General features: G+C 50.1%; 1 protein-coding gene across 1 annotated transcript in view; it reads left to right on the forward strand.

Annotated features, from left to right (window-relative positions):
• Positions 1-7,588, forward strand: part of LOC130376157 (semaphorin-6C-like) — a 26,680-nt gene extending 19,092 nt beyond the window's left edge. The window contains exons 15-23 of the mRNA XM_056583377.1: positions 614-805; positions 2,308-2,442; positions 3,933-4,010; positions 4,981-5,039; positions 5,267-5,314; positions 5,505-5,749; positions 5,845-5,924; positions 6,340-6,514; positions 6,632-7,588. Of these exons, the coding sequence (XP_056439352.1) occupies positions 614-805; positions 2,308-2,442; positions 3,933-4,010; positions 4,981-5,039; positions 5,267-5,314; positions 5,505-5,749; positions 5,845-5,924; positions 6,340-6,514; positions 6,632-7,588 (1,969 nt within the window). The remainder of the gene's footprint in view (positions 1-613; positions 806-2,307; positions 2,443-3,932; positions 4,011-4,980; positions 5,040-5,266; positions 5,315-5,504; positions 5,750-5,844; positions 5,925-6,339; positions 6,515-6,631) is intronic.
• Positions 7,589-12,057: the final 4,469 nt, after the last annotated feature.

Consider the following 12,057-nt stretch of genomic DNA (forward strand, 5'->3'; position numbering starts at 1 on the left):
ACATCTGCTGCACCTCCACCCCCAGGTACACACACACACACATCTGCTGCACCTCCACCTCCAGGTACACACACACACATCTGCTGCACCTCCACCTCCAGGTACACACACACATCTGCTGCACCTCCACCTCCAGGTACACACACACACACATCTGCTACACCTCCACCTCCAGGTACACACACACACACCTGCTACACCTCCACCTCCAGGTACACACACACACACACCTGCTGCACCTCCACCTCCAGGTACACACACACACACACACACACATCTGCTGCACCTCCACCTCCAGGTAGACACACACACACACACACACACACACACACACACACACACACACACACACACACACACACACACACACACACACACACACACACACACCTCCAACAGCAGGTACTCGGTAGTGAGCGGTCTGCTGCAGTAGTGAGCAGTAGTGAACGTTGGTGAGCGGTGTGTGTGTGTGTGTGTGTGTGTGTGTGTGTGTGTGTGTGTGTGTGTGTGTGTGTGTGTGTGTGTGTGTGTGTGTGTGTGTGTGTGTGTGTGTGTGTGTGTGTGCTGCAGTCGTGAGCGGTAGTGACCCCTGGTGAGCGCTGTGTGTGTGCAGGGCCCGTCTGACCCAGGTGGCGGTGGACCCCTGGGCGGGGCCGGCCCAGGACCGGGTGGTGCTGTTCCTGGGCTCGGAGGACGGCCGGGTGCTGAAGGTGCTGGTCAGCACCCAGCGGGCGGAGGACCTCCACCCTGACGACACCCACACCACCCACCTGCTGGAGGAGATCCATGTGTACAACCCCGACAAGTACTGCACTAATGCTATCACTGCTCCTGCTAATACTGAGCTAATGCTACTGCTACTGCTAATACTGAGCTAATGCTACTACCGCTAATACTATCACTGCTACTGCTAATACTGAGCTACTGCTACTGCTAATACTGAGCTAATGCTACTGCTACTGCTAATACTGAGCTAATGCTACTGCTACTGCTAATACTGGGCTAATGCTACTGCTACTGCTAATACTGTGCTAATGCTACTACCGCTAATACTATCACTGCTACTGCTAATACTGAGCTAATGCTACTACCGCTAATACTATTACAGCTGATACTACTGCTAATACTGAGCTAATACTTCTACCGCTAATACTATTACAGCTGATACTAGTACTACTACTACTACTGCTACTGCACTAATACTGCTAATGCTAATTCTGGTACTGCATATAGTGCTAATACTGCGCTAATACTGTTACTGTACTTGGGCTAGTATTACTACTACCAATACTAATACAACTGTAAACACTCTATTTAATAGATGACGTATATTCAATCGATGTATATTTAATGTCTTCGCTGTGCAGGTGTGTTATAATAGATCCATACCTGATAGATGTAACCCCTCCCCCCCAGGTGTGTTATAATAGATCCATACCTGATAGATGTAACCCCTCCCCCCCAGCTGTGTTATAATAGATCCATACCTGATAGATGTAACCCCTCCCCCCCAGGTGTGTTATATAGATCCATACCTGATAGATGTAACCCCTCCCCCCCTCCAGGTGTGTTATAATAGATCCATACATGATAGATGCAACCCCTCCCCCCCAGCTGTGTTATAATAGATCCATACCTGATAGATGTAACCCCTCCCCCCCAGGTGTGTTATATAGATCCATACCTGATAGATGTAACCCCTCCCCCTCCCCCTCCAGGTGTGTTATAATAGATCCATACCTGATAGATGTAACCCCTCCCCCCCTCCAGGTGTGTTATAATAGATCCATACCTGATAGATGTAACCCCTCCCCCCCTCCAGGTGTGTTATAATAGATCCATACCTGATAGATGTAACCCCTCCCCCCCTCCAGGTGTTTTATATAGATCCATACCTGATAGATGTAACCCCTCCCCCCTCCAGGTGTGTTATAATAGATCCATACCTGATAGATGTAACCCCCTCCCCCCCCTCCAGGTGTGTTATAATAGATCCCATACCTGATAGATGTAACCCCTCCCCCCCCTCCAGGTGTGTTATAATAGATCCATACCTGATAGATGTAACCCCTCCCCCCCCCTCCAGGTGTGTTATATAGATCCATACCTGATAGATGTAACCCCTCCCCCCCTCCAGGTGTGTTATAATAGATTCCATACCTGATAGATGTAACCCCTCCCCCCCTCCAGTGTGTGTTATAATAGATCCATATCCTTATAGATGTAACCCTCCCCCCCCCCCCTCCCCCCCTCCAGGTGTGTTTATATAGATCCATACCTGATAGATGTAACCACTCCCCCCTCCAGGTGCGCAGCGGGCAGCAGCAGGAGGGTCCTGGGCCTGGTCCTGGACCGGGCCCACCGGGGGCTGCTGGTGGCCTTCAGGGGCTGCCTCATCAGGGTCCCGCTCAGCCGCTGCTCCCAGCACGGGGCCTGCAGGACGTACGTACACTGGTACTCACTGGTACTCACTGGTACTCACTGGTACTCTCTGGTACTCTCTGGTACTCACTGGTACTCACTGGTGGTACTCCCTGGTACTCACTGGTACTCACTGGTACTGACTAGTACTCACTGGTACTCACTGGTACTCACTGGTGGTACTCACTGGTACTCACTGGTACTCACTGCTACTGACTAGTACTCACTGGTACTTACTGGTACTCACTGGTACTCACTGATGGTACTCACTGGTACTCACTGGTGGTACTCACTGGTACTCACTGGTGGTACTCACTGGTACTCACTGGTACCCACTGGTACTCACTGGTACCCACTGGTACTCACTGGTACTCACTGGTACTCAGCACGGGGCCTGCAGAACGTATGTACCCTGGTACTCACTGGTACTCACTGGTACTCACTGGTACTCACTGGTACTCACTGGTGGTACTCACTGGTACTCACTAGTGGTACTCACTGGTACTCACTGGTGGTACTCACTGGTACTCACTAGTGGTACTCACTGGTACTCACTGGTGGTACTCACTGGTACTCACTGGTACTCACTGGTACTCACAGGTACTCACTAGTACGCACTGGTACTCACTATTACTCACTGGTACTCAGCATGGGCCTGCAGGACGTACGTACACTGGTACTCACTAGTACTCACTGGTACTCACTAGTACACACTGGTACTCACTGGTACTCACTAGTACTCACTGGTACTCACTAGTACTCACTGGTACTCAGCACGGGGCCTGCAGGACGTATGTACTCTACCTGGTACTGGTACTCACTGGAACTACCTGGTATTGGTACTCACTACCACTAGTACTCACTGGTAATACATAGTAATGGTACTCACTTGTCCTCAGCACGGGGCCTGCAGGACGTATGTACTACCTGGTACTAGTACTCACTAGTACTCACTGGTACTACCTAGTACTACCTAGTGATAGTACTCACTGGTACTACCTAGTACTGTTACTCACTGGTACTCACTGGTACTCACTAGTACTCACTGGTCTGTCCTCTCGTGACCCTTACTGTCTCTACCTGTCTGTCTCTCAGCGCCTGTCTGTCCTCCCGTGACCCTTACTGTCTCTACCTGTCTGTCTCTCAGCGCCTGTCTGTCCTCCCGTGACCCTTACTCTCTCTACCTGTCTGTCTCTCAGCGCCTGTCTGTCCTCTCGTGACCCTTACTGTCTCTACCTGTCTGTCTCTCAGCGCCTGTCTGTCCTCCCGTGACCCTTACTGTCTCTACCTGTCTGTCTCTCAGCGCCTGTCTGTCCTCCCGTGACCCTTACTGTCTCTACCTGTCTGTCTCTCAGCGCCTGTCTGTCCTCTCGTGACCTTACTGTCTCTACCCTGTCTGTCTCTCAGCGCCTGTCTGTCCTCCCGTGACCCTTACTGTCTCTACCTGTCTGTCTCTCAGCGCCTGTCTGTCCTCTCGTGACCCTTACTGTCTCTACCTGTCTGTCTCTCAGCGCCTGTCTGTCCTCCCGTGACCCGTACTGCGTCTGGCTGCGGACAGGAAGTTGTGTGGACCTGGTGCCGGGCTTCAGGTACGTGTCACTTCCTGTTCCTGTCAGAGACGTAGAGCTCAGCTGAGTGGTGATGCGCTGAGGCCTAGTTACCATGACAACACGGATGGGGGGGGGGGCGCTGGGGGTTCAGGAAGTAGAAGCTCATCCAATGGGAGTGAATCCAGACGTCCAATCACGGAGCCTCCTGGTTGGTGAGACGTAAACATTAGTGCAAATATGCCCGCCTTTTTCCCGGCGCTGTCCGCGCGTCTACACTAAGGTTATGGACCGGCCTGAGCTGGCACCCCCACTTAGCCTCCCGGACCCCACACACGTCGGCGGGTTCGTTCTGATGTAACCGCGATTAGACGGCTCCGCGGTACCGGGGGCGGGGCTTCGGTGGAGGTGTTGCTGCGTTGTCTACACAGAGACACGGCGGAGATATCAACAGGAGGAGTCACTACTGCTTATCACTTCAGTGTTGAATGATGAGGAGGGCTCCCTGTTCAGTGTTTCATAGACAACGCAGTTCAAACACCGGCTCTCTGAAGAGCCGTTCTCTGTGTTTCAGCTCATCTCAGGACTGAAGAGCAGGGCAGTGACCGTACAGCGTGTCAGCACACGACCACTGAATGTTATACAGTCTGTAACGTTAGACACGTCTGACACCAAGGGCGGGGCAGGAACGTCTACACTGTGTGTGTGTGTGTGTGTGTGTGTGTGTGTGTGTGTGTGTGTGTGTGTGTGTGTGTGTGTGTGTGTGTGTGTGTGTGTGTGTGTGTGTGTGTGCGCGCTGCCTAATTGTGATCCATAATTTCCCCTGATTGCCCCCAGGGCCAATTAGCTACTTTGGGTACCTGTAACCGTAGCAACAAGAGAGAGAAGATGGAATGTCATGTAAGCCTGGACTGGTGATTACTCTTGTCTCTCTCTCTCTCTCTCTCTCTCTCTCTCTCTCTCTCTCTCTCTCTCTCTCTCTCTCTCTCTCTCTCTCTCTCTCTCTCTCTAGGTCAGGCTTTGAGCAGGATATTGACGGGGACCATTCTCTCTACTCTGATGGTTGTCATGGTAAGGACAGACACACACAAACAAACACAGACACACAGACACACAAACGCACACACACACACAGAATGGAATCAGGTTACAGTATTCAGAGGTTGTTTTTTTTGTGTGTGTGTGTGTGTGTGTGTGTGTGTGTGTGTGTGTGTGTGTGTGTGTGTGTGTGTGTGTGTGTGTGTGTATGTGTGTGTGTCTGTGTGTATGTGTGTGTGTGTCTGTGTGTGCATGTCCAGCAGGAGCCGCCTCCACCACAAGGAGTCAGGACTCTGGGGGAGACTACGGTAGGTCATCATGGAAACATCTTCATCGCCACAACCACCATCATCATCAACATCATCAACATCATCATCATCATCATCAAGGTGATGTCTCTCTCTCTCTCTCTCTCTCCCTCTCTCTCTCTCTCTCTCTCTCTCTCTCTCTCTCTCTCTCTCTCTCTCTCTCTCTCTCTCTCTCTCTCTCTCTCTCCAGACCCGGACCAGGACCAGGGTGGTCTCCAGGGTCCTAGTGTCCCCTTCTCTCTTCTCGTCACCTGCGTCCTCCTGGCCTTCCTATTGGGCACCGTTCTGTCCGGCTCTCTGGTGTCGTGTTACTGTCGCCGTGGCTCCTCCCAGAGGGCGGAGCTAGCACTCGGGAAGGAGCTCCAGATGCCCCTCCCCCACACCATGTCTCTCCACTCATTGGCCAAGCTCACCGGGTTGCTGGACCAATCACAGGTGAGTAGATCACTGACCTAGAGACCTAGCCACCTAGCCTCCCAGCGACCTAGAGACCTAGCCACCTAGCTCAAACACCTCCTCTCTCTCCTCAGGAGGAGAAGCTGGCCTGCTCCTGTCCTCAGATGTACGCCTCCTTGATCCCCAGAGGAGAACCACTCCTCTCCTCCTCTCAGCTCCTCCCCTCCTCTCAGCTCCTCCCCTCCTCTCAGCTCCTCCCCTCCTCTCAGCTCCTCCCCTCCCCCAAGCTCCTCCCCTCCTCTCAGCTCCTCCCCTCCTCTCAGCTCCTCCCCTCCCCCAAGCTCCTCCCCTCCTCTCAGCTCCTCCCCCTCCTCTCAGCTCCTCCCCTCCTCTCAGCAGCTCCTCCCCTCCTCTCAGCTCCTCCCCTCCCCCAAGCTCCTCCCTCCTCTCAGCTCCTCCCCCTCCCCCAAGCTCCTCCCCTCCTCTCAGCTCCTCCCCTTCTCTCAGCTCCTCCCCTCCTCCCAGCTCCTCCCCTCCTCTCAGCTCCTCCTCCATCAGGTAACGCAGGACGACGCAGAATTCTACCCACCCCAGCTGTCAATCAAAGGGGAGGAGGACCACGCCCCCAGAGCTCTGCCTCCTCATCCCGACCAACCGCTGCTCTCCATCCTCCATCACCATGGCAACGCCCTGACCAACGGCTCCTCCTCGCGCCCCCCCCAGGAGAGGGGGAGCTCGGGGCCAGGGGGAGGTGGGGGGCAGGGGGAGTCGGCCCTGGAGGAGCTCCTCAAACACATCCAGGAGGTGAGCGCCTCTGGCCAGGGGGGCATCAAGGTCCTCACCTCCTCCTGCTCCTCCTCCTCCCCCTCCTCCTCCTCCCTCCTCTACCCGGGGCACACCCACCTTCACCATGGCAACCAGCCGGAGATCAGCCCCAACACGCGCTCCCACCACTACAACCTGAGCAGCCATCACCATAGCAACAGGACGGCGGAGCCGCCGGTGCCGGCCGCGGCGGGCGTCACGGTGACCACCCGCCACTCCCAGAGACACGCCCTCATCAAGACGGGCGGCGACGGGGGAGGGGCCGTGCCAAGACCCGCCCACTTCCTGGCGCGCATGAACACCAACAGTAGCAGCAACGGCCCCTCGAGCGCTGCCGCCGCCACGCAAGCTAGCGCCGCCGCCAACGCTAGCGCCGCGGCAGCGCACGCCAGCACTAGCGGGCTATCGGCTAGTGCTAGCCCCGCCGCCGCCGCGCACGCTAGCCCCGCCGCCGCCGCCCAGGCTAGCAGCGACGCGGTACACGGCAGCACTACCGGGCTAGCGGCTAGCGCTAGCCTGACGCGGCAGCACAGCTACAGCGACGGGCCCCGGGGCCCGCGGGCCGCCGCCCTGTGGAGGACGGGGTCCCTGAAGCCCCCGCTGCCCCCCAAACCCCTCCTGCTCCACCGCCCCTGCGCTACACCACCTAGCCCCAGTGCTACACCACCTAGCATCGCTACACCACCTAGCACCACTGTTACACCACCTAGCATCGCTACATCACCTAGCATCAGCGCTACACCACCTAGTATGGCTACATCACCTAGCACTGCTAGTACCAGCACTACACCACCTAGCACCAGTGCTACATCACCTAGCCCAAGCGCTACACCACCTAGTACCACCACTACACCACCTAGCACGTCTACACCACCTAGCCTCGCTACACCACCTAGCACCAGCGCTACACCACCTAGCACCGCTAGACCACCTAGCCCCAGCACTACACCACCTAGCACCACCACTACACTACCTAGCCCCAGCACTACACCACCTAGCACCACAGCTACACCACCTAGCCCCAGCGATACACCACCTAGCACAGCTAAATAACCTAGCACCACCGCTACACCACCTAGCACCGCTTAATCACCTAGCACCACCACTACACCACCTAGCGCCGCCAAATCACCTAGCACCACCTCGCACAGCTACAGGTAGGTACAGACACTGGGGACACAGCAAGCCAGCTAACAGGCTAATGACAGCTTGCCAGCTAGCAGGCTAATGACAGCTTGCCAGATAGCAGGCTAATGACAGCTAGCCAGCTAGCAGGCTAATGACAGCTAGCCAGCTAGCAGGCTAATGAAAGCTAGCCAGCATGCAGGCTAATGACAGTTAGCCAGCTAGCAGGCTAATGACAGTTAGCCAGCTAACAGGCATACAGTCAGACAGACATTAAGTCGGACAGACATGGAGAAAGACAGACAGACATCTCACTTTATCCTTTCAATATGAGGAACAGGCACATAATTAATATACACATAATTGTTGTAATAATCCATATTTTGAATTATTGGTTTGCCCTGATGGCAAACTGCTGGACTGACCAGAGAAGACGAACGTTTGAGTCACCAAGTGGCATATGAATTGTTAATATTGATTATTAATATGGTTTATTAATTAATATGTCTTATTAATATTGATTATTAATACGGTTGCCGACTGGTTGCCGACTGGCATGACTTCAGATTATGCAATAGTTTATAACTTCTTATCCTCCCGGGGTCCGGCTGACTAGTGGAGTGTGAAGGGACTGAAGTGACGAGGTCTGTGATCCCGTCCGTCAGCTTTTGATAGAATTGATTTTAAATAAAACCCTTTGCTACGAGCTTCTGCTTCATTGGTTTACATCACGCCACATTAACCTTCCTTTTGTTGCTGTCGGTTTAGCCTACTATTCTTTTACATCAGTACTTCTCTAGATTCTGGGAGAATATTTCCTTCACAAATATATATCTACAAATACGTATCGACAAATATATATCTACACATATATAGGTACAAGGAGCATAAACGCAGACAAAAACACTTGAACACAGAAAAGAAGCAGACACACAGACCAGGAGCATAAACACAGACAAAAACACAATTAGTAAACACAAAGACAAACACACTATCCCATATTATTATGGCAGCATATTCGATTTGTCAGTAAGCAGTGTTTTATAGATTTTAGAAGGATTTGAGTGATGTAATGTTCCTTAGTTCTGTGGTTATAGAATTCCAAGTATGTGCTGCTCGATCAGAGAAGGCTGACTGCCCAAAATATATTTTTCTATATGGTATTTTACAATGAATTAACTTCACTTCATGAGGTTAAACTTTGTCTGCACGTTTGATGAAGTTTAGAAGCATTGCACTCTGCTGAGACACTGTTACAGTTTTTGCCTATTGCCCGAGGAAAGGCAAGGCAACTTTATTTATAAACACACTTTTTATACACAAGGGAGACTCAAAGAGCTTAAAGGTTGCGTAGGTGATTCGCTTTTTTGGCCATTTTTGCAAAATTACTTGAAATCCTTATCATAACCCGCTTACAGCCACTGAGTTAGAAGTACTGACATGAAAATTAAACTGTCAATCATCTGTGGAACGGGCAGGGCTCGAAAAACTCCAGCCAATCATTTCCATTGCCACCGAGTTTCATTGGACAGTAAGTACGTCAATCAAACGGTCGTACTGCACTCCCCCTCCCCCCCCTCCCCCGCGCCCCGCGCGCGACCCCTTCGTGCAGTACTCGTGACCCAGAGCTCGTGACCCAGAGCAAGCTCCTGTTTGTTGTTATCCTGCGGTAGCTACTGGAACTAGTTAATCCACATTTGGAGCTAGCAGTAGAAGACAATTTCCATGGCAGACAAGACGCCACAATCCCCACCACACCACCACCACCACCACCAGCAAAGAGAAGGAAACTCTTTTTCAGAGAGTAATTGATAATAAAAACGCTGAAAGAGAAAAACTGAAATCAAGAATAATCCTAGGCGCTGCTTTTGAACGTTGGCGGCAACTGAAGGACGAGAAGGGTCTAAAAACCGATGCTTGTGTGGCGGTTGACCTAGTTTCAAAGTTTATACCATTTATACTCGGTAATACCGGTGTTGAGACGAGTGTATTACTCGGTGTGAAAATGTCCACACCGCGGCAACCCTAGTGCAAACCAGGACTTCCAATACAATTATATGAAACAACATACATTTTCTAAAAATAGTAATGATTTATGTGACCGTTTAATGTTTATAACATCTGGTGCAACCATAGCCGCGAGAACGTATTCTCAGCAGGGGGTGCTGGGAAAAAAAAACCGGCCTGCACTAGACTCGCAACTCGTCACATTGATAAAAAAGATATATAGCAGCGCAGCTCAATTACACCAGTGCATGCGCGCACAGTTGAAAATCGATCGTTGTGTTCACTTCCTTCACACCATGGTTCACATCCAGCTGCTCACAGAACAAGTTTAGCGTACCACCGCTACCCTCACACTTTTTCATATAACCTTTTTTCAGCACTAGGACATATGAGCATTAAATAAATGCTGCGTCTCAACATGCCTTGGACAGCAGCGAGGATGACTCGCTTTGCCACGGGCCGAAACAGTTCGGAGCGACCACAGCCATAGCGAACACAGCGGGGCAGAGGAGTGTCAGGAAGTCTTTGGTGTACACATCAGTACGGCCTATTTGCACTACTGTTTAGTGGCAATGCAGTGTTTAATTCTATGCCTTTTTATTTTCGTATATTATTTCAATTAATACAATTTATTTATTCATGAAATCAAGATCTGGTCTTCAAATCTTTTTTCCAAATATAGGTCGTAGGCCTATTACAATGGGGTTTGTGTTTATATTCGGACCAATACGGTACAGCGGACGCTCACATGACGTTAAGCATTTTCTGGTGCATAATGTGACGCTTCAGAACCTAAAATCCCGTTTCTCCCCGTTGATACGACAACACATAACCGGCGTTTTCAGAAATCTCCACTTTGGTTTTTAGAAATGATCGTTTTCTGTGATAAGACAGGGCCTCGGACAGGGGGTGTTGCAGCACCCCCAAAACCCCTACTTCCCGCGGTACTGGGTGCAATTTACAGCTGAATGTAGTGCCATGTTGTTAAACGAAAACCTACGCTAGCCTGGCTCGCTCTCGCGCATCTCTGTTCGCGCTCGTGCATGATTGCGCGTCCAGGTACTTGGAATGGGTGGAGTCAGAGTCAGCGTTGAAGGAGAGGGGGTAGGACCATTTGAGTTGTGTATTTTCAAAATCTGCTGGCGTTTCGTAAATCGCGTACCCAACCTTTAACATATAAAAATTGGCATATAATAGATACGTAGAAGAAAACGTATGCAAATAACGCGTTTTGCTATACTGTGCTCATTGTGTCAAAACTCAACACAGAAGCAAATAAGACACAACAGTGAGAAATACACCATTCACATCTATGGTTTTTTTCATGACGACCAATAAAAAACGACACTGTTACCCCTTATATTTTATTTGACAAAGACAACAGTGTTACCCTTTATGTTTTTAATCATGACGACCAATAAAAAACAACAGTGTTACCCCTGATGTTTTTTTTCATGACGACTAATAAAAAACAACAGTGTTACCCCTTATGTTTCATTTGGTGAAAACGACAGTGTTACCCCCTGTGTTTTATTCAAAACATTTCGACAGTGTTACCCATTATGGGTTTTTCATGAGGACAGATAAAAAACGACAGTGTTACCCTTCACGTTTCATTTGATAAAAACGAAAGTGTTACCCCTTATGTTATTTTCCCATGATGACTGATGAAAAACAACAGTGTTACCCCCTATATTTTTTTTCATGACGACCAATAGAAAAACAACAGTGTTACCCCTTATGTTTGATTTGACAAAGACAACAGTGTTACCCCTTATGTTTTTTTCATGACGACCAATAAAAAACAGCAGTGTTACCCCTTGTGTTTTTTTTCATGACGCGCAATAAAAAACAACAGTGTTACCCCTTATGTTTTTTTTCTTGACGACCAATAAAAAACATCAGTGTTACCCCTTATGTTTTTTTTCATCTCGACCAAAGAAGGACAACAGTGTAACCACTCATGTATAATTTGGTAAAAACGACAGTTTTTCCGACAGTGTTACCCCTTATGGGTTTTTCATGACGACAGATAAAGAACGACAGTGTTACCCTTTACGTTTCATTTGATAAAACGAAAGTGTTACCCCTTATGTTATTTTCCCATGATGACTGATAAAAAACGACAGTGTTACCCCCTATCTTTTTTTTCATGACGACCAATAAAAAACAGCAGTGTTACCCCTTGTGTTTTTTTTCTTGACGACCAATTAAAAACAACAGTGTTACCCCTTATGTTTTTTTTCATGACGACCAATAAAAAACAACAGTGTTACCCCTTATGTTTTTTTTCATGACGACCAATAAAAAACATCAGTGTTATCCCTTATGTTTTTTTCTTGACGACCAATAAAAAACGACAGTGTTACCCCTTGTGTTTTTTTTTTTTT

Source organism: Gadus chalcogrammus, chromosome 22 (assembly GCF_026213295.1).
Source record: "Gadus chalcogrammus isolate NIFS_2021 chromosome 22, NIFS_Gcha_1.0, whole genome shotgun sequence".
NCBI lineage: Eukaryota > Metazoa > Chordata > Actinopteri > Gadiformes > Gadidae > Gadus > Gadus chalcogrammus.